The 22,744-nt window shown below is 49.4% G+C and overlaps 1 protein-coding gene across 1 annotated transcript; it reads left to right on the top strand.

The window, feature by feature from the left end:
- The first annotated feature begins 2,824 nt into the window (after nt 1–2,824).
- On the top strand, nt 2,825–7,819 carry ADRB3 (adrenoceptor beta 3). Its single transcript, XM_034965946.3, has 2 exons — nt 2,825–6,114; nt 7,145–7,819. The coding sequence occupies exons 1-2, from the start codon at nt 4,910–4,912 to the stop codon at nt 7,164–7,166; spliced, it is 1,227 nt and encodes a 408-aa protein (XP_034821837.2). The 5' UTR covers nt 2,825–4,909; the 3' UTR covers nt 7,167–7,819.
- Nucleotides 7,820–22,744: the final 14,925 nt, after the last annotated feature.

Here is a 22,744-nt window from a genome sequence, read left to right as displayed (position 1 = left end):
AGAACTTCTGCTCATCAGGCGGCTGCTGCCACTTCTGGCTCTGCCAGACACATATTCTAAATCACAGAGCTATTCTCCCTGGCACATAACCCCTGAGCACCAACACGTAAACAGCAGCCTGAGGGCCTGAACTCAGTGCATTCAGAGGCCCACAGACGCTGCCTGCTTCCAAGGGCACAGAACAAAGGTCATCTGGGGGCTGAGGGCCAGCACAGTGCTCTCTCTGGGCAATGTACACTTCTATCCCGAGTTGGATGACCTCTCCGGCCCAGGCAGTACTAATTCCCCTCGGGCCAGTCATTAGGATGACTTCCCAGAGCAGTAGGCCAGCTGTCTCCACCCCTCTGCTGACCATCAAAAATGAAGGTGAGAGTATAATTGGGTACATCCCCAGGGGAAGACCATTTGGCAGTATCTTTCAAATTTGCAAATGCATAGACCTTATAACATAGCAAAATCTATTTGTAGAATATACTCACATACAGGTGAAATGACATGTGTTTAAGTTATTCATTGCAACATCATCTGTTAGTAAAGATAAGAAGTAAGCTCGATGTCTATCAGTAGCAGACTGGTTTCATAGACAATCATATAACCATACAATGGGATACTGAAAATGAGATGATTTTGGCTGCGCACGGTGGCTCATACCTGTAATCCTAGCACTTTGGGAGGCCCAGGTGGGTGGATCATCAGAGGTCAGGAGTTTGAGACCAGTCTGGCCAACATTGCAAAACCCCGTCTCTACTAAAACTACGAAAATTAGCCGGGTGTGGTGGCACGCGCCTGTAGTCCCAGCTACTTGGGAGGCTGAGGCAGGAGAATCGCTTGAACCTGGGAAGTGGAGGTTGCAGTGAACCGAGATCGCACCACTGCACTCCATCCTGGGTGACAAAGACTCTGTCTCAAAAAAAAAAAAAAGAAAGAAAGAAAGAAAAAGAAAACGAGACACTTTTGTATATCTATCTGGAAGGATCACAGATACATAGTCAAATTAAAATAAGCAAGGTGCAGAACAGTGGGTATATATGACTGCTATTTGTATAGAAAAGAAAGGATAAAAGAATATATATATTTGTATTGACTTGTATCTATATAAAATATGAGCTGAGGGATAAACCAGAGTTTATCCCTCTGGTTTACTAATGGTAACTAATGGTAGTTACCTGCTAGGGAGATGAAAACTGGGATGAAGGCAAGTCTCTATTATATGCATTTGTTATATTTTGATGGTTGAATAATGTGCACGTATAATCTATTCAAAATATTAAGTTATAAAACACAAAATCACAAAAGAGACCCAATAGTCTATAGACTAAGGTGGCAAAAGAGGGAGCCCTTCCCCCTGCCATCTGCTTGGGCGGGGGAAAACCAGACTGAGGAATGAGAGCAGGGATGGGTTGGCAGAGGAGGAGGAAGCCAAGTGTCTCAACATTGATGGATTTGCTCATAAAACCATCCCTAACCGGAGTCAGAAATTTCTCTTCTTACAGTGTTGTTTGGTTATTGGCCTAATCATTCCCCAAACTCAGGCACACTCAGGTGGTTTGAGAAATCCTGTCTTTTTTGAAAATGTTAAACATTTTTACACACTTCTTCCAAATTACAAGGTCACCCCTAAGGCATTGACATCATTGAGGTTGCTTCACTTTCCGGCACCCCTTTCCCTTCCCCCTCCAATGCTGATGTCCTGGAAAAAAATTGCTGAATGGCATGCATTGATTTTAGAGATTACTTTTTGGGAATCTTATGATATCCCTTTGAGATAACTGGCAACAACACTCTGGGGTGCTGCAAAACCCTATTTGGGAGTGACTGCCTTGATGGTCAACAGGAAGCCACAGCCAAGACTCTATGCCCAGTGGGGCCTGCACCACTCTGTCATGACTTGAGTGGGGGCAGTAAGAGGTGGAAGGGGCCAGAGGCTGCCTCTTCACTTTCACCCCCATGGATTTCCATGGATCCAAAGGCCTGCTTGGGGTTCTTCATGGGCATAGAAGTCACTTGCTTGGGAGCCCAAGACAAACCCTGCTCATGGGTGAGCAGCTGGGTCCCTGGGAGACGAGGCTGGTTCTTTTTCCTTGGGGATAATTTTAGGTTCTGAATTCCCCTGCAACCTTCCTAACTCCCAGCCCCCAGCTCAGCCTCCCAGAGGGATTTTTCATACCAGTGACTACAAAGTGTTCTTTCGAAATATAGAGCTGTTCAGAGACCTGCCAGGGCATAGCCCTGGAGGCATTTTCCATGATAATTTTTTCCCCCTTTGTCCCATTGTTTCAGAGGAGGAAGCATGATAGCTCAAGAATCAGGTCCTGATAGTCCCTGATAAGGTGTCACATCTTCCTGCCTCTCCACTTGAACCCTGGGGCTTTATTTTCCAGCGCCCCCCTCCCCATACGCAATCTGAGAGGAACTGGTTTAGAGATTGAGAGAGCAGGGGCTGGAAAAAGGAAGCCTTGCAAGTCTTGAGTGAGGGCAGGGAGAAGGGAAGAGGAAGAGGGAAGCCTCTGATGGAACCGCCTAAGAGACTTCAGAGGCTTTGAAACACCAGGCCTGCCACCACACACGCTCAAAAATGAACGCATGAATTCCTCAACTCAACACCTTCTAGTTTTTAAAAGTTAATGAATGAAATCCTTAAGGAAGTCCAGACACGGTGACTCACACCTGTAATCCCAGCATTCTGGGAGGCCGAGGCGGGTGGATCATCTGAGGTCAGGAGTTTGAGACCAGCCTGGCCAACATGGTGAAACCCCGTCTCTACTAAAAATACAAAAATTTGCTGGGCTTGGTGGCACATGCTCATCCCAGCTACTTGGGAGGCTTGGGAGGCTGAGGCAGAAGAATTGCTTGAACCTGGGAAGTGGAGGTTGCAGTGAGCAGAGATCGTGCCACTGCACTCCAGCCTGGGCAACAAGAGCAAAATTTCATCTCAAAAAACAAATAAACAAACAAAAACCTAAAGGAAGTGGAGCGAACACTTACCATTGGGGAGATGGCAATGGAAGAGTTGTGTAGAGTTCGGGGGGATGGTGGACCTGCCTCATACCCAGTCACCCATTTACCCATTTTTTAAAAAAATAGGGTCTTGCTTCTTGCCGTTGTCCAAGCTGGAGTGCAGTAGTAGCATGATCACAGATCACTGTAACCTTGAACTCCTGGGCTCAAGCGATCCTCTCCTCTCAGCCTCTTGATTCATCCTTTCTTTTTTTTTTTTTTTTTTTTTGATATGGAGTTTCGCTCTTGTTGCCAAGGCGGGAGTGCCATGGTGTGATCTCGGCTCACTGCAACCTCTGCCTCCCAGGTTCAAGAGATTCTCCTGCCTCAGCTCTTGAGTAGCTGGGATTACAGGCATGCGCCACCACACCCGGCTAATTTTTTTTTTTTTTTTTGTATTTTTAGTAGAGACAGGGTTTCTCCTTGTTGTTCAGGCTGGTCTTGAACTCCTGACCTCAGGTGATCTGCCCACCTCGACCTCCCAAAGTGCTGGGATTACAGGAGTGAGCCACCGCGCCCACCTGTTGATTCATCCATTTTTAATATGTCTTTATAACAGAAAGATTTTAAGAGAAGGGGCTATCTAGAAAATCTCTAGGTGGAAAGGTGCATGGAAGGGGCAGTGCAGAGTGGGGAAGATGGAGAAATTGAAATTCTTCAGCATCCCAGACTACATAGTGCCAAATCCAAATGCAAATCCAGAGCTAGCAATGAAAAAGACTCCTGGCCGGGCGCGATGGCTCACGCCTGTAATCCCAGCACTTTGGGAGGCTGAGGCGGGCGGATCACGAGGTCAGGAGATCGAGACCATCCTGGCCAACATGGTGAAACCCCGTCTCTATTAAAAATATAAAAATTAGTTGGGCATGCTGGCGGGTGCCTGCAGTCCCAGCTACTTGGGAGGCTGAGGCAGGAGAAGCGCTTGAACCCGGGAGGTGGAGATTGCAGTGAGCCGACATCACATCATTGCACTCCAGCCTCCAGCCTGGGTGACAGAGCGAGACGCCGTCTCAAAAAAAAAAAAAAAAAAAAAAAAAAGAAAAAGAAAAAGACTCCTGAGCCTCCTAGTGGTTCACGCCTGCAATTCCAACTACTCAGGAGGCTGGGACAGGAGGGTGGCTTGAGCCCAGGAGTTCAAAGCCAGCCTGGGAAAAATAGAGAGAGAGAGAGAGAGAGACTTGAAATATGGTAAATTTCCTCAGTACCTGAGAATATTAAAAAAAACAAAAAGCTAGAAGGAAAGAGAAGGTAACTGAAACAGAAGGGAAAGGGGACAGATCTCACCAAGCTGAGGTCTTGGGAGAGGAGATACTGGCTGAGCCCTATTACTTAATTTAAAATACCTTAGGGGAGGCCACCCAAGTGGATGCGGGGCTCCTGTGAATCCTTTGCTTGACTCCAGCGGGTTACCTTTGCCTCTGATACATAAAGGGTGGGGATGGGAGCACTCTCCTCTCTCCTTCCCCTGCCTTGCTGTGGGAACTTCTGGGAAAGGAGGTGCAGGGCTCCAGGAAGCCAGTGCCCAGGGAGTGCTATGCTGAGTCCAGGAGCCTGGCCACGGCAGGGGTGGACAGATGGTGGCAGAGGAACCACGGTGTCCCTTCCTCCAGATTTAGCTAAAGGAAACGTGGAGCATCGCATTGGCCATCCTCCCCACTCTCCAATTCGGCTCCGGAGGCCCCTCCAGACTATAGGCAGCTGCCCCTTTAAGCGTCGCTACTCCTCCCCCAAGAGCGGTGGCACCGAGGGAGTTGGGGTGGGGGGAGGCTGAGCGCTCTGGCTGGGACAGCTAGAGAAGATGGCCCAGGCTGGGGAAGTCGCTCTCACGCCTTGCTGTCCCCTCCCCTGAGCCAGGTGATTTGGGAGACCCCCTCCTTCCTTCTTTCCCTACCGCCTCACGCGCGACCCGGGAATGGCTCCGTGGCCTCACGAGAACAGCTCTCTTGCCCCATGGCCGGACCTCCCCACCCTGGCGCCCAATACCGCCAACACCAGTGGGCTGCCAGGGGTGCCGTGGGCGGCGGCCCTGGCCGGGGCGCTGCTGGCGCTGGCGGTGCTGGCCACCGTGGGAGGCAACCTGCTGGTCATCGTGGCCATCGCCCGGACTCCGAGACTCCAGACCATGACCAACGTGTTCGTGACTTCGCTGGCCGCAGCCGACCTGGTGATGGGACTCCTGGTGGTGCCGCCGGCGGCCACCTTGGCGCTGACTGGCCACTGGCCGTTGGGCGCCACTGGCTGCGAGCTGTGGACCTCGGTGGACGTGCTGTGTGTGACCGCCAGCATCGAAACCCTGTGCGCCCTGGCGGTGGACCGCTACCTGGCTGTGACCAACCCGCTGCGTTACGGCGCACTGGTCACCAAGCGCCGCGCCCGGACAGCTGTGGTCCTGGTGTGGGTCGTGTCGGCCGCGGTGTCGTTTGCGCCCATCATGAGCCAGTGGTGGCGCGTAGGGGCCGACGCCGAGGCGCAGCGCTGCCACTCCAACCCGCGCTGCTGTGCCTTCGCCTCCAACATGCCCTACGTGCTGCTGTCCTCCTCCGTCTCCTTCTACCTTCCTCTTCTCGTGATGCTCTTCGTCTACGCGCGGGTTTTCGTGGTGGCTACGCGCCAGCTGCGCTTGCTGCGCGGGGAGCTGGGCCGCTTTCCGCCCGAGGAGTCTCCGCCGGCGCCGTCGCGCTCTCTGGCCCCGGCCCCGGTGGGGACGTGCGCTCCGCCCGAAGGGGTGCCCGCCTGCGGCCGGCGGCCCGCGCGCCTCCTGCCTCTCCGGGAACACCGGGCCCTGTGCACCTTGGGTCTCATCATGGGCACCTTCACTCTCTGCTGGTTGCCCTTCTTTCTGGCCAACGTGCTGCGCGCCCTGGGGGGCCCCTCTCTAGTCCCGGGCCCGGCTTTCCTTGCCCTGAACTGGCTAGGTTATGCCAATTCTGCCTTCAACCCGCTCATCTACTGCCGCAGCCCGGACTTTCGCAGCGCCTTCCGCCGTCTTCTGTGCCGCTGCGGCCGTCGCCTGTCTCCGGAGCCCTGCGCCGCCGCCCGCCCGGCCCTCTTCCCCTCGGGCGTTCCTGCGGCCCGGACCAGCCCCGCGCAGCCCAGGCTTTGCCAACGGCTCGACGGGTAGGTAACCGGGGCAGAGGGACCGGCGGCTCAGGGTCGGGAAGCATGCGATGTGTCCGTGGGTCAACTTTTTGAGTGTGGAGTTTATTAGGAGAAGGTGGGATGGCTTTGCTTGGAGAGAAAAGGGAACGAGGAGTAGCGAACCAAAATGGGACCCAGGGTCCTTTTCTTTCCGGATCCAGTCACTAGGGTAGAAGCAAAGGAGGGCGAGCGGGCCGTCGTTCCTCACCCAAGGACCTAAGGTGCGCCACCGGAAAGCGCTGCGGTGTCCCGAGGACTCTCGCCCCGCCTGGTCGGCTTTAGGGATTTTTTTTTTTTTTTTTTTAAATAGAGACAGGGTTTCGTCTCTGTCTCCCAGGCGGGAATGCAGTGGCGCGATCTCAGCTCACTGCAGTCTTGAACTCCTGGCTCCTGGGCTCAAGCGATCCTCCCACCTCAGCCTCCTGAGTATCTGGGACTACAGGCGAGCCCCACCAATCCCAGCTATTTTTAAAATTTCTTGTAGAGATGGGGTCTTGCTATGTTGCCCAGGCTTGTCTTGAACTTCTGGCCTCAAGTGATCCTTCTGCCTCAGCCTTCCAAAGCATTAGGATTACAGGCCGGAGCCAGGGCGCCGGGTCGGCTCTAGTTTTGGTTTTCCAGCTCAGTTCTTTGCCCCCCTCCCCCGATTTCTTGCCGTCACTAGACCTGGCTCGGACTTGAAGGCAGGGCTAGTGCCCCCCCACCCGCCCCCCAAGCCCTCGGCCTCAGTTCTGGGTTTTCTTAAAGGTTTGACAGCTGTGGAGGTGAGAATCCACTTCCGGTATGAAGTACAGTTGTGAGTGAGGAGCCTGTGAGTGCAGATGTGTGCCCTCCCGCTCCCTGGGCTGGGTTGGAGTAGGGATGGGGTGGGGCGTGTGTGGCTGGGTGGTGCCCTGGCGTTTTTGTGTAACTAAATATGCGTTCCAGGGTCCCTGATCTCTGTCATTCCCCTCAGTGCACCTGTTGCTCCTTTCACCCCAGGGTCTATTATCTCCACTTTTTTTCCCAGGGCTTCTTGGGGAGTTTCTTAGGCCTGAAGGACAAGAAGCAACAACTCTGTTGATCAGAACCTGTGGAAAACCTCTGGCCTCTGTTCAGAATGAGTCCCATGGGATTCCCCGGCTGTGACACTCTACCCTCCAGAACCTGACGACTGGGCCATGTGACCCAAGGAGGGATCCTTACCAAGTGGGTTTTCACCATCCTCTTGCTCTCTGTCTGAGAGATGTTTTCTAAACCCCAGCCTTGAACTTCACTCCTCCCTCAGTGGTAGTGTCCAGCTGCCGTGGAGCAGCAGGCTGGCTTTGGTAGGGGCACCCATCACCCGGCTTGCCTGAGCAGTCAGTGAGTGCTTAGGGCAAAGAGAGCTCCCCTGGTTCCATTCCTTCTGCCACCCAAACCCTGATGAGACCTTAGTGTTCTCCAGGCTCTGTGGCCCAGGCTGAGAGCAGCAGGGTAGAAAAGACCAAGATTTGGGGTTTTATCTCTGGTTCCCTTATTACTGCTCTCAAGCACTGGCCTCTCTCACTTTAGCCATGGAATGGCCCCGATCTACCTCACAGCAGTGTCAGAAGGACTTCGCCAGGGTTTTGGGAGCTCCAGGGTTCATAAGAAGGTGAACCATTAGAACAGATCCCTTCTTTTCCTTTTGCAATCAGATAAATAAATATCACTGAATGCAGTTCATCCTTGGCCCCCTTTCCCTCCGTTTGTTTTCTTTTCATAATCCACTTACTCCCTTCCCTTCTACTCTGCACTGGCTTTTGACAGAGACAGTAAATTAGGCCTAATCCTCACTCTTTTCTTCCTAATCTTCATCAAATAAAAAATGAAAAGTCTGTCTGGACGAAGGGGAGTGAGCTTGAGCCTTTGATATCTTGCTCCCCCACCCTTCCTGAAACTCTTGAAATCCAGTTGCCATTGAGTAGCAAAGCCACGCTCCCCACAGGACTTGGACAGAGGGCCCACAGGGGGATGGGCTGGCTGTGGCCAGGTTTAGGGCAGGGGGCATTTGTCCCCTCCATGCTATAATCCAGTGGTGCCTTACATGGTGTGTGTGTGTGTGTGTGTGTGTGTGTCTGGAGGCACAGGCACAAAGCATTGCTTGGGTTGGTCAAATGTCTTGTGTCATAAATATATTCTGATGTTTCCCAGCCTTTCCACAACCTCTACCTTCCCACTCACCTTCCCCAGCTACAAAAATCTGTATTACCCTCTTAAAGTAAAACTGGAGTTACAAATTTGAGCCTGTTGATGCAGTTTTCTCTTATTTCCATTTTATGAATCTTATCAGCCAGGTTTCCTATGTAAAGAAAATTTCTATGGAAATCATTAGATCATTTTGTGAGTTTCTATTTAAACTCTATGAGCCAAGACTATTGTCCAGGATGATTTATGGAATGCCCGGTAAATCACAGATGTTTTGCGTGTTTGTGATGTAGTGCGCAATGCGTTGTCTTGGTTCAGGGGCCCTAGAGTTATAAAATTCCATCTGCCCCAAGGAGGAGCTCAATAGATTTCCACATATGGGTGTTCCCTGTGAATTGGACCTGGTCTGTGCTGCTCTCTTTTCTCCAGGAGCCCAGGTTTTATTTCTCAGGATGTTTTCATACCAAAGATGACTTTCTCCTTTTCAACCAGGGCAGGGTGAGATCTCTGGCGTCTGAGGTGTGCAAGATTTCTTGGCAAAGGCTCAACTTTGTGGCTGTTAGTGGAGGAGGAAGTCTTGCTTGACAAATAAGAGGCCCTCCTCTCCCCATCTCTGGATATTCTCCCAACATCGCTGGATAAAATTGGCCAGTCAGTGCTAGGCAGGGGAGAATGATGATGTTGGAGGTGGGGCCCCTGGTGTGTAGACTTGTCCTTGAACATTGTCCAGAAGCTCATACTGCTTGAGTCTTGTTGGACTTGCCCGTGCGCCAGCTGTCACACTCCTTTGCAGTGTTTAGACTTGTGCTGGGGCTATGGATTCCATCTGCAGATTGTCAGATAGAATCTGACAGTCTGGTCATTTCTCCAGCAACTTGTGGCCAGGCATCAAGTGGAGGGAGATTTACATCTTTGGATGGGAGCAGGCTGCTTTTGCTAGCATGAGGCCTGAGCACTCGAACTGTAGAAGACAAACAGCTGTCCCCTGAACCCAGAGATATGATGACTTCCAGGCCCGTAAGAACAACAGAGTCCCTAGAGCCGCTGGCCTCCCCAGAGTCTGTTAGCTGGAGCTGGGCATGGGACAGAAATGACATGGAAGAGAGGGCTGAGTTGGAGGAGAGGGAATGAAGAGCGGGCTTTTTCAGAGCTGACCTACCCTCTGCATCAAGTGGAACTGAGGGGGAACAGGCAGAATTTGGGTACAGGAGGATGTGGGGGGCTGACTTTCCCAGACTTTCTTCTGGGGAATGGAGGTAGGTGCAGGCTGTGGTCCTCACGGGCAGTCCCTGGGCCTTAGTCGCATGCTGACTGCATCCTCAACCCTAGGAGAGTAGGAGCAGCTCCTCTCCTCTGTGTGTTTCCATTGCACCCTACATGGTCCTAGGAGCACAGGGGAAGGCATGGGAATAGTGCTTCTTACTGTTTCCATCTTAAAACTGCCTAGATTCAGGCCTTTTGAAGGCCTCTTGGCGAAGATATGTCTACACACTGTCTGTGTTTGGGTGTCTGTCCAGAACGGGGAAATGGGAGCCTGCCATGGCAAGCACTGCTAATGCTCTCCCCCACACAACAAGCCCTGGGTATAGTCTGCCTTTGGCCAGTGAGAAGCAGCTGAAGCATAACATGCAATTCAATTTAATTTGAGGCCGAGGTGGGCGGATTACCTGAGGTCAGGAGTTCGAGACCAGCCTGGCCAACATGGCAAAACCCCGTCTCTACTAAAAATACAAAAATTAGCCGGGCATGGTGGTGGGTGCCTGTAATCCCAGCTACTTGGGAGGCTGAGGCAGGGAGAATGCTTGAACCCGGGAGGCAGAGGTTGCAGTGAGCCTAGATCGCACCACTGCACTCCAGCCTGGGCAACAGAGTGAGACTCCATCTCAAAAAAAAAAAAAAAAAAAAAAAAAAAGGGACAAGGAAAAAGACAGTCTCATAGAAATCAAATAACTTCCTTGTATTGACTCTCACCCCATCTACCAGACTCCAAAGTCCATTTTCTCTTCTCTATATGCACTGCTTAGAAGCAGTTGTGTGACACTGAACAAGTCACTTAGCCTTTCTGACTGTTTCTTTGCCTGTGAGTCAACTGGAGATTACATGATCACTCTACTCAGCTCATGCAGGCTGCTTTTGAAGACCCGGTGAGACACTGTGTGAAAGTGGTTTGGAAACTGAAAATGCTTCTCCGGTATAAAGCGGTGGAATCAGAATCTGGAGCTTGGATGAGTCCCAGGTCTATTATAGCAGGGATCCCCAACCCCTGGGCCGCAGACTGCTACTGGTCTGTGGCTTGTTAGGAACTGGGCTGCATAGCAGGAGGTGAGTGGAGGGCAAGCGAGCATTAACACGTGAGCTCCGCCTCCTGTCAGATCTGCGGCTGCGTTAGATTCTCACTGGAGCGCGAATCCTAAAGTGAACTGCACATGCGAGGGATCCAGGTTGCATGCTCTTTCTGAGAATCTAATATCTGATAATCTGAGGTGGCAGCTTTATCCCAAAACCATCTCCTTCTCCCCTGTCCGTGGAAAGATTGCCTTCCACCAAACCGGTCCCTTGTGCCAAAAAGGTTGGGGATCACTGTCTTATAGGGTCTTGCTCTGTTGCCCAGGCTAGAGTTCAGGGGCACAATCATGGCTTATTGCAGCCTCAGCCTCCTGCTCAAGTGATCCTCTTATCTCAGCCTCCCAAGTGGTCAGGACTACAGGCTTGCACCACTATGCCCAGCTAATTAAATTTTATTTTTTGTGGAGACTGGGTATTTCTATGTTGCCCACGCTGGTCTTGAGCTCCTGGGCTCAAGAGTTCCTCCTGCCTCAGCCTCCCAAAGTGCTGGGATTATGAGCATGATCCACTGTACCTGGCCCTGGTTTTGCTCCCTGTATATTCCTGTTTCTGTCGACAGCCTGGGTCTTGGACCCACTTGTCTTTGGTCTTTGTGGACATGCCCTGCCTGGTCTTTCTTCTGCAAGTTTGTACTCACCTCAGACTGACTGCTTTGGTTTTCTGTCCTGGTCTTTATACATCTCCACCTCTGGCTCTGTTTCCATGTTCAGACCCTGGTCTGGCCCGATATTTTGCTCCTGGTCTGGATCACCCCATCATTACCAATGCAACATTTACAACGAGACCAATTTTAAGAATGGGTAGGCCAGGCGCAGTGGCTCACGCCTGTAATCCCAGCACTTTGGGAGGCCGAGGCGGGTGGATCACCTGAGGTCAGGAGTTCAAGACCAGCCTGGCCAACATGGTGAAATCCCATCTCTACTAAAAATACAAAAGTTAGCCGGGTGTGGTGGCAGGCGCCTGTAATCACAGCTGCTCGGGAGGCTGAGGCAGGAGAACCGCTTGAACCCAGGGAGGCAGAGGTTGCAGTGAGCCGAGATTGCGCCACTGCACTCTCAAAAAAAAAAAAAAAAAAAAAAAGAATGAGAAGATTTAGAACAGAAGGTACTTCTGGATCTCAGGACATTATGGTCTATTATAGTAGGGGGTTCATGAGAATGGGACCCTAAGGAACCAGAAAGGGGAGAGAAGGTGGCGTACAGTTTGCTAGGGCTGCCATAACAAATGACTACAAACTGGGTGGCTTAACACAGGAGGAACTGATTCTCTCACAGTGCTGGAGACTAACAGTCCAAAATCAAGGTGTCAGCAGGGCTGTGCTCCCTGTGAGGCGGGAGGGGAAGATCCTTCCTTGCCTCTTCTCTTATCCCGGTGTTTGCTGACAATCCTTGGGATTGTTTGGCTGGAGCTGTATCACTCTAACTTCTCCCCCATCTTCACAAGGCCTTCCCCTGTCTGTCTGTGCCCACATTTCTCTCCTCTTATAAGGACATCAGCCATTGGATCAGGGCTCAACCTAATCTAGCATGACCTCATTTGAACTTGGTTACATGTGCAAAGACCCCATTTCCAAATAAGGTCACATTCACAAGTGCTGGGTGTTAAGATTTCAACAAACTTTCAAGGGGACATAATTCAACCCCTAACAGAGGGTATGATGGGGAAGGGGAAGACAGAATTGCTCCAGACCTTTCCAAGCTTATCTTATTCCTGCTGCTTCAAACCCCCATTTCTTTTCTTTTTCTTTTTCTTTTTTTTTTTTTGAGATGGAGCCTCGCTCTGTCGCCCAGGCTGGAGTGCAGTGGCGTGATTTTGGCTCACTGCAACCTCTGCCTCCTGAGTTCAAGCAATTCTCCTGCCTCAGCCTCCTGAGTAGCTGGGACTACAAGTGCATGCCACAATGCCCAGCTAATTTTTGTATTTTTAGTAGAGATGGGGTTTCACCATGTTGGCCAGGCTGGTCTTGAGCTCCTGACCTCAGGTGATCCTCCTGCCTTGGCCTCCCAAAGTGCTGGGATTATAGGCTTGAGCCACTGCGTCTGGCCCAAACCCACATTTCTAAGGCTCTGTTTCATCCTGTCGCCAGCCAGGAGGGTGGCAGGGGTGCTCCCATTCCTGGATTTCTATTGCTGGGGCTTTCCTCCCATCTCCCTGGGCCCAGATTGTAGGGGTCGTTTATCAAATCAGACCTTGCGTTTGCTGTCCCTTGGAGTAGAAGTTGCTGTCCACTCTCCATTCTTCCCATCTTCCTTGAGTAGTAGAAAATTTAAGTTTTAGCTGGAAACACAGCCTCCTAGCTAAAAACACTTGGCAGCATTTGCAGTATGTGGTGGCACACACCCGTAGTCCCAGCTACTCGGGAGGCTGAGGCAGGAGAATTGCTTGTACCTGGGAAGTGGAGGTTGCAGTGAGCCGAGATTGTGCCACTGCACTTCAGTCTGGGTGACGGAGCAAGACTCCATCTCAAAAAAAACAAAACAAAACAAAAAAACACTTGGCAGCCTCACTTGCGGATAGGCATGGCCACGTGACTAAGTGCTACCAGCAGAAGTGTGCAGCACTGGCTGGAATGCGGGTATGATGGTGAGAACTGAAGTAGCCGCCTGTGGTCACAAGACGGTAATCATGTGTCGTGGATGTCAGAAGAACCAGATGGAAGGAGCCTGGGTCTCTGGCAGTGTGGAGCCACCATTTTGGCCCTGGACTGCTTATGTTTCAGAACCTTAAATGAAAGAGAAATAAACTTCTGGCCAGGCACAGTAGCTCATAGATCTCATGCCCATTTTCAAGGCCTTATATCCAGCTCCACAAACCAAGCCACACAGGGCTGGGCACAGTGACTCACATTTGTAATCCCAGGGCTTTGGGAGGCTGAGGTAGGAGGATTGTTTGAGTCCAGGAGTTTGAGACCAACCTGGGCAGCACAGGGAGACCCCATGTCTACAAAAAATTTTTAAAAATGTATCCGGGTATTGGTGGCATGTGCCTGTAGTCTTAGTTACTCAGGAGGCTGAAGTGGGAGGATGGCTTGAGCCCAGGAGGTTGAGGCTGCAGTGAGATTGCACTACTGCACTTTAGCCTGGGCAACAGAGCAAGACCTTGCCTCTAAAAACACACATGCACATACACAAAAACTGAAATAAGCTTATATCTTGTTTAAGCCACAGTTACTTTAGCCATTTTTCTTTTCTTTTTTAGCAGTAGCTGACCTGAACAAATATATCAGCCAAGGAGTGGGAAAGAAGGTTATACCTTTTTTAGGGTGTATAGGTTATACCTCTGGGGAGAGGCATGGACATCTTCCTGAGTTCTGCAATGAGTGTAGCTTAGGTTAATCTAGCCATAAAGCGGCCTTGCTCTGGTACCTTGCAGGGTACATCTGATCTATGAGAACCAACATCTCTCTAGAGTCTGAGTTTTTGTTGCACCTGAGACCACCAAATCCATCTCCTTGACATTGATTCTTATGGGGATAATTATCAATAAGTATATTAGCTTCCTGAGACTGCTAAAACAAATTACTACAACCTTGGTGGATTAAAACAACAGAAATATATTCCCTCACAGTTCTGGAGGCCAGAAGTCTGAAATGAAGGTTTTGGCAGAGCTGGTTCCTTCTGGAGGTTCTCAGGGGAAAATCCGCTCCATGCCCCTGGTGGCCTCTAGCTTCTGGTGGCTCTGGCAGTTCTTGGCATTCCTGGGTTTATAGACATGTCACTCCAGTCGCCACCTCTAGCTTCAATTTGTGTGGCTTTCCTGTGTCGCTGTGTGTCTTCTCCTTTGTGTCTCTCTCTCTCTTTTTTTTTTTTTTTTTTTTTTTTTGGTGACAGAGTCTTGCTCTGTTGCCCAGACTGGAGTGCAGTGGCGCAATCTTGGCTCACCGCAACCTCCACCTCTCAGGTTCAAGCGACTCTCATGTCTCAGCCTCCTGAGTAGCTGGGATTACAGGCGCATGCCACAGTGCCTGGCTAATTTCTGTATTTTTACTAGAGATGGACTTTCACCATGTTGCCCAGGTTGTCTCAAACTCCTGACCTCAGGTGATCTGCCCTCCTTGGCCTCCCAAAGTTTGTTTTTGTTTTTGAGATGGGATCTCACTTTGTCACTCAGGCTGGAGTGGAGTGATACAATCATAGCTTACTGCAGCTGCAAACTCCTGGGCTCAAGCAATCCTCCCACTTCAGCCTCCTGAGTAGCTGGCACTACAGGCCCATGCCATCACACCTGGCTAATCTTTTTATTTTTGTTGACAGAGGGTCTCACTATGTTGCCCAGGCTGGATTTGAACTCCTAACCCCAAGCAATCCTCTTGCCTCAGTCTCTCAAAGTACTGGGATTATAGGTGTGAGCCATGGTGCCCAGCCATTTCTGTCTCTTATAAAGACACCTCTCATTGGATTTGGGGCCCATCCTAGTCCAGCATGACCTCATCTCAAGATCCTCACCTTAATTACATCTTCAAAGACCTTTCTTTCAAATAAAGTTACATTCTGAGGTTCCAGGTGAACAAACCTCACCCACTACAGTGAGAGACACTTGTGAGCCCTTTAACTGGGAGTTCTGCTCCCATAAGTTTAGCATCCACTCCAATCAGTGCCACCCCACCAGGGAACGGCTGTTTTCTCCAGAAGCTCTTGGACTCTGTGGTAAGCACAATTCTGAGATGACCCCCAGTGAACTCTAATGACCCCATATCTTTGCATAATCTTCTGATGAATGTGGGTGGGGCCCATAACTTGCTTCCAACCAGTAGAATATGGCAAAGGTGATGGATGCTACTCTTGGACTATGATACATGGCAGAGAGGAAGGGATTTTTTTTTTTTTTTTGAGATGGAGTCTTGCTCTGCTGCCCAGGCTGGAATGTGGTGGTGCGATCTCAGCTCACTGCAAGCTCCACATCCTGGGTTCACGCCATTCTCCTGCCTCAGCCTCCTGAGTAGCTGGGACTACAGGTGCCCACCACCACACCCAGCAAATTTTTTTGTATTTTTAGTAGAGACGGGGTTTCACCATGTTAGCCAGGATGGTCTCGAACTCCTGACCTTGTGATCCACCTGCCTTGGCCTCCCAAAGTACTGGGATTACTGGCGTGAGCCACCATGCCTGGCCGAGGAAGGGATTTTGAAGATGTAATTACAGTCCCTAATCAGTTGATTTTAAGCAAATAAAGCGGGAGATTATGCTGGGTGGGCCTGACTTAATAAGGTGAGTTCTTTATTTAAAAGAGGGTCTAGAGCTCAGAAACAGTCAGAGATATACTCCTACTGGCCTAGAGGAAGCTAGCCACTGAGAATTCTACAACTGTAAGAAAATGAATTCTGGCCAGGTGCAATGGCCCACGCCTGTAATCCCAGAACTCTGGGAGGCCAAGGTGGGCTGATACTTGAGGCCAGGAGTTTGAGACCAGCCCAGGCAACATGATTAAACTCCATGTCTACTAAAAATACAAAACAAACAAACAAACAAACAAAACTAGCTGGGTGTGGTAGCAGGTGCCTGTAATCCCAGCTACTCGGGAGGCTGAGGTAGGAGAATTGCATGAACTTGGGAGGTGGAGGTTGCAGTGAGCTGAGATCATGCCACTGCACTCTAGCCTGGGTGACTGTCTCAAAAAAAAAAAAAAAAAAAGGATGCTGCCAACAACCACAGGAGCTAGGAGGACACTGAGCCTCCGGTGAGACCATAGCCCTAGCCGACATCTTGATTGCAGCCTGGGGACCCTGAGCAGAAGACCCAGCTAACCCGTACCTGAACTCCAGACACATGGGAACGGTGAGAAAATAAATATGTTATTCTAAGCTGCTGAGTTTGTGGTAATTTGTCACATACAACAGAGAATGAACACAAACTTACTACACTACATGATTCTGCCTGAGGCTGCTCTTTCTAGCAGTCCTTCTCTGACAGTGCTTTTTTCTTCTCCTCTTTTTTTTTTTTTTTTTTGACAGGGTCTTGCTCTGTTGCCCAGGCTGGAGTGCAGTGGTGCAATTACAGCACATTGCAGCCTCAGCCTCCCAGTCTCAAGTGATCCTCCCACCTCAGCCTCTCAAATAGCTGGGACTACAGGCACACACCACAACTCCTGGCTAATTTTTCTGTAATTTTTGTAGAGATGGGGTCTGACTATGTTGCCCAGGCTGGTCTCAAATTCCTGGGCTCAAGCAATCCTCCCACCTCAGCCTCCCAAAGCACTGGGATTACAAGCATGAGCCATTGCACATGGCCAGGCAATGTTTTTAAAGGTGCCCCTTCAGAACTCAAGACACACTGGGATGACAAGCTCAGGAAGATCCCCTTGCAATGATCTGTGACTCTCTTTGAAGGCTTCATCTTAGTCTGTTTCATTTTGCTATAAAGGCATATCTGAGGCTGGGCAATTTATAAAAAAAAAGAGGCTAATGTAGCTCATGTTTCTACAGGCTGAGAAGTTTAAGGGAATGGCCCTGGCTACTGGCAAAGAACTTTTGTGCTGGATCACAACATGGCAGAGAGGGTCAAAGAAGAAGCAGATATGTGTGAAAAGGGGAAAACCTGAGGGGCGTCCTGGCTTTATAACATCCCACTCTGTCGGGAACTCACCCATTCCTGCAAGAACTAATCCAGTCTCATGAGAGTCAGAATTCACTTACTCCTGCAAGAACAGCACCAAGCCATTCATGAGGGATCCATCCCCATGACCCAAACACCTCCCACCCGGTGCCCCTTCCCAGTGCTGCCATATTGGGGATCAAATTTTGACATGAGTTTTGGTGAGGACAAACAATATTCAAACCCTGGCAGGCTTATCTGGGACTCTTGCTTCCATGTTCTAGGAACAGGATCTCTGTGTGTCCATCGTTTGCTCCTGAGGGAACAACCAGTGATCTCAAGATTCCTTGGTCCATATACACCTTTTAAGTAATTTAAGGCTAGGTGCAGTGGTTTATGCCTGTAATCCTAGTGCTTTGGGAGACTGAGATGGGAGGATTTCTTGAGGCCAGGAATTTGAGACCAGCCTGGGCAACATACTGAGACCAAGTCTCTACAATAAATAGAAAAATTAGCCAGGCATGGTGGCGTTTGCCTGTAGTCTAAGCTACTGGGAAGGCTGAGGTGGGAGGATTATTTGAGCCTGGGAGGTCAAGGCTGCAGTAAGCTGTGATGAAGACACTGCACTCCAGCCTGGGTGACAGAGCAAGACCCTGTCTCAAAAAAAAAAAAAAAAAAGAAATTTAGGAGCTAGAGGTACAGAACTCATCACAGTTTCATTTCTGAGTTGCCAGTGAGGAGCCATACTTTATAACTCAGAGGCACAGCACACCGTACATGGTTCCCAAAATCTCTTTATCAAGAAACAAGATGAAACATGGCCTCCACTGTGGATATTTCCAGAAGCGAGTGGGGATGGGCCACTTCTTCCCAGAGGAGAGAAATAGGAATGGGAGGGCTCTGCAACAGTCGGTGCCATCCACACAGTCTCTGGTTTCTCTTCCAGTCATGGATCACGTGACCAAGCCTGTCCTCCTGGGGCCTCCCCTTGGGCCTGAGTCTGAATCTAAATGACGCTGGAACACTCTCCCAGAGCCACAAGGTTGGGTGCTGGAGGAATGAGGGAAGCAGAGGCAGCTGCTTTTCTAATGGAGAAATTCCTTTTTTTTTTTTTTTTTTTTGAGGCAGTCTCACTCTGTTGCCCAGGCTGGAGTGCAGTGGCGTGATCTTGGCTCACTGCAACCTCCGCCTCCCAGATTCAAGCGATTCTCCTGCCTGAGCCTCCCGAGTAGCTGGGATTACAGGTGCCCCACCACCATGCCCAGCTAATTTTTGTATTTTAGTAGAGACGGGGTTTCACCATGTTGGCCAGGCTGGTCTTGAACTCCTGACCTCAGGTGATCCACCTGCCTCAGCCTCCCAAAGTGCTGGGATTACAGGCATGAGCCTCCATGCCTGGCTGAGAAACTCCTACCATTTTTGGGGAGGGAGAAACATATGGGGCTGATGGCAAACTTTAGTGCTCCAGTTCCCTCAAGACTCAGCACCTAGGTGTGACACCTTCTCATTTTCTTTGCTCAGTCTTAAGAGCAAACTGTAGTTTTTACCCTAAGCCACTTTCAAGACCATGAAGTTGGTGGGGTTGGTGACTATCTGGTATTGACTGGAGTGGTCTGGTATAGGAGCTTCTGATGTTATACAATGAAATATCTTTTTAAAACTTTGCCTTTGTTTTTCTTTATTATTCCTTGCAAGTTGTTGTCAGGAAAAAAGAAATCTGTTTCTTTAAAAAAAAATGGGGTATAGGCCGGGTGCGGTGGCTCATGCCTGTAATCTCAGCACTTTGGGAGGCCAAGGCGGGTGGATCATTTGAGGTCGGGAGTTTGAGACAAGCCTGGCCAACATGGAGAAACCCATCTCTGCAAAAAATACAAAAATTAGCCAGGCGTGATGGTGCGCACCTGTAGTCCCAGCTACTCAGGAGGCTGAGGCAAGAGAATTGCTTGAATATGGGAGGCAGAGGTTGCAGTGAGTTGAAATTGCACCACTGCACTCCAGCCTGGGTGACAGAGCAAGACTCTGTCTCAAAAAAAAAAGTATAAAAGTTGTACAAAAAGAGTGGATATTATTAATACAGAAGATATTGTTTAAGCAGATATTTTTCAAAAGCACCCCTGCCTGCCAGCATCTCCCCCCAGGCTTGGTCCACTGCCTGGTATTTTTATGGAAGACATCTGGCAATTCCATTCCTTGGCCATTGCCTTAGCTCAGGCCTTCATCGCTTCTTAACTGAATTAACTAAAATAGTCTCCACTTGGCCTTCTTGCCTAATTCTGGTTCCCCTCCACAAGCCCCCAGAGAATTTTTCTGAAATATAAATCTGATCATGTCATTCCCTTTCTCGAAATCATCCAGTGGTGTCCTAAAGGTTTTGGGGTAAGAGTCAGATAGGCCCTTAAAAGGCCTATCATTTTTATGGACGAAGCCTACTTCCCTAACTTGATTTCCCACCACTCCCTCAATATGCTTTTATTCCAACCATACTTAAATGCACTAAAAAAATTCTCATTTTTTTTTTGTATCTGTACCTTCACACATGGTACCCTCTGTCATCCATTCAAACACAGACTGTACTTTCTGCTCATCTGTCCACCCCAGCAATACTTTTTTTTTTTTTTTTAGGCAGGGGCCCACTCTGTCTTCCAGGCTGGAGTGCAGTGTAATCATGGCTCACAGCAGCCTTGACCTCCAAGAGCTCAGGTGATTCTCCCACCTCAGCCTCCGGAGTAGCTAGGACTACAGGCATGTGCCACCATGCCTGGCTTATTTTTGCATTTTTTGTAGAGACGGGTTTCGCCATGTTGCCAGGCTGTTCTCAAACTCCTGGACTCAAGCCTCTGTCTGCCTTGGCCTCGCACACTTCTGGGATTACAGGCATGAGCCATTGCGCCCAGCCTCAATAAGTTTTTGCTGAATGAACAAATTCTAATTATGTTACAAGGTGAAACTGACAGGGTTTGCCAATGGCTTGGATGCAGGGTTTAAGAGAAAAAAAGGAAAGTTAGGGATGAGCCCAAGATTTTTGCCCTGAGCACATGACAGAGTGAACTTGTCATTTACAAAAGTGGGGAAAATGTGATAAGAGCAGGTTTGGTGGGGGATATGAAACTATGAGTTAGTTTTCAGACATAATACATTAAAACATTTGTTTTAATTTTTTGTAGAGATAGGGTCCCACTATCTTGCCCAGGCTGGTCTCAAACTCCTGGGCTCAAGTGATCCTCCCACCTCAGCCTCCCAAAGTACTTGGATTACAGGTGTGAGCCACTGTGCCCAGACGGTTCTTTTTAACACAGTGCATTTTGTTTTATTTTATTTTTTAAATGCAATCTTGCTCTGTCACCCAGGCTGGAGTGTAGCAGCACGATCTCAGCTCACTGCAACGTCTGCCTCCCAGATTCAGGTAATTCTCTTGCCTCAGCCTCCCAAGTAGCTAGGATTACAGGCGCCCACCACCACGCCTGGCTAATTTTTGTATTTTTAGTAGAGATGGGGTTTCACCATGTTGACCAGGCTGGTCTCAAACTCCTAGCCTCATGTGATCTGCCCACCTTGGCCTCCCAAAATGCTGGGATTACAGGTGTGAGCCACTGCACCCAGCCATGGACATAGTGCATTTTAAAAGTCTATTAATGTTTAGTTATTTGTTGGAATATCAAATAGGCATTGGATTTTCAAGTGTGTAGGTCAGGAGAAAAGTTTGGGGCTGGATATATACCTTTGAGATAAGGGTATTTAAGCTCATGAAAGTAGGTAAGCTCATCTGCATGGTGACCATAGACAGAGAAGAGAAGAATTCAGAGAACAGGGCCCTGGGGCATTCCAACATTTAGAGGTTAGGAATCGAAGGAACCAGCAAAGCCAACTGAGAAGCAGCAGCAGTGAGGCAAGAGGGGAATCAAAGGGAAATGGTGTCCCGGATGCCACCGGAAGAAAATGTTTTAAGAAGGAAGTGGTCAGTTGTATTACGTGCTGTTGAAGCATCAAATCAGAAAAGGACTGAGAGCACATAACTGAATTTGGCAGTATGAAGGTCTGGCATTTGTGATCTCAGTGAGACCAGCTCTGATGATGTGGTGATGATGAAATGCTGATCAGATTGGATCTTAGTCTATTTAGTGTTGCCATAAAGGCACACCTGAGGCTGGGTAATTTATAAAGAAAACAGGTTTATTTGGCTCACAATTCTGCAGGCTAGAAGACTGGACATCTGGGGAAAGTCCCAGGCTGCATCTCCCACTCATGGTGGAAGGTGAAGAGGAGCTGGTGCGTGCAGAGATCACAGGGCGAGAGAGGAAGCAAGAGAGAGGGTAGGAGGGAAAGGTGCCTGGCTCTTTTCATAGGTTGGTGCAAAAGTAATTGCGTTTTTTGCTATTTTTTTTTTTTTTAATGGCAAAACCTGCAATTACTTTTGCACCAACCTAATAACAACCAGTTCTCACAGGAACTAATAAGAGTGAGAGCTCACTCACCACTGTGAGGAAGGCACCAAGACGTCCATGAGTGACCTGTCCCTAAGACCCAAAGACCTCCCATTAGGCCCCACCTCCAACATTGTATTAGTCCATTTTCACACTGCTGATAAAGACATACCTGAGACTGGGAAGAAAAAGGGGTTTAATGGACTCAGTTCCATGTGGCTGAGGAGGCCTCACAGACATGGTGGAAGGTGAAAGCCATGTCTTACATGGTGGCAGACAAGAGAGAGAACTTGTGCAGGGGAACTCCTCCTCATAAGTAAGTAAGTAAGTCTGTCATGAGACTTACTCACTATTACGAGAACAGCACGGGAAAGACTTGCTCCCGTGATTCAATTACCTCCCACTGGGTCCCTCCCATGACATGTGAGAATTGTGGGAGCTACAATTCAAGACGAGATTTGGGTGGGAACAGAGCCAAACCATATCAGGGATCAAATTTTAACATGAGATTTGGAAAAACATCCAAATTATTGCACATTGGGTCCAGCAGAATATGGGAGGTGAAGAAGTGGAGATACAGTACAAAACGCCCTTTCATTTGCTGTCGTTCTGAAAAGGAACAGAGAAGCATGATGTGGCTGATCATCATGTTGTTATTTTGGTTCATCTGGGGACTGTTTCCCAGAATCCTTGTTAGATTCTGGGTTACAGTTGGAAAAAAGAGGAACATATTTTGTTCTTTTGGTTCATCTGTGGACTCTGTTTCCCAGAAGCCTTGTTAGATTCTGGGTCAGAGTTGGACAAAAGAGGAAGATACCCAAGCTCTGGGAGGTGGAAGTGAAGCAGCTCTCTTAATATCTGAAGGACTTCAGGGTGAGACACAGAAGCAGAAGTAGTTGGAGGACCCAGCTTACTTTAGACTCTCCTCCACCCACGTTCAGTTCTGCTTCCAGACTGTTGGCTCTGTACACCACTGGAGGACATGGGCCCATCAAAACACACCTGGCTGCAACACACAGAGGCAGTAGCTACACAGAAGCCATACCTTTTGGCCTGGTGTGGTGGCTCATGCCTGTAATCCCAGCACTTTGGGAGTCCAGGGCGGGTGGATCACTTGAAGTCAGGAGTTTGAGACCAGCCTGGCCAACATGGCGACACCCCGTC

The sequence above is a fragment of the Pan paniscus genome, chromosome 7 (assembly GCF_029289425.2).
Source record: "Pan paniscus chromosome 7, NHGRI_mPanPan1-v2.0_pri, whole genome shotgun sequence".
In the NCBI taxonomy this organism is placed as follows: domain Eukaryota; kingdom Metazoa; phylum Chordata; class Mammalia; order Primates; family Hominidae; genus Pan; species Pan paniscus.
The sequence above is the reverse complement of the archived record's forward strand: the minus strand, read 5'-3'. Positions and strand labels throughout refer to the sequence as shown.

Bases quoted from the DNA above. Each gene is read 5' to 3' on its own strand.
- ADRB3 (XM_034965946.3), top strand. From the start codon at position 4,910: ATGGCTCCGTGGCCTCACGAGAACAGCTCTCTTGCCCCATGGCCGGAC. The intron at 6,115-7,144 runs GTAGGTAACCGG...TTTTTTTCCCAG, and splicing joins CTTTGCCAACGGCTCGACGG to GGCTTCTTGGGGAGTTTCTT.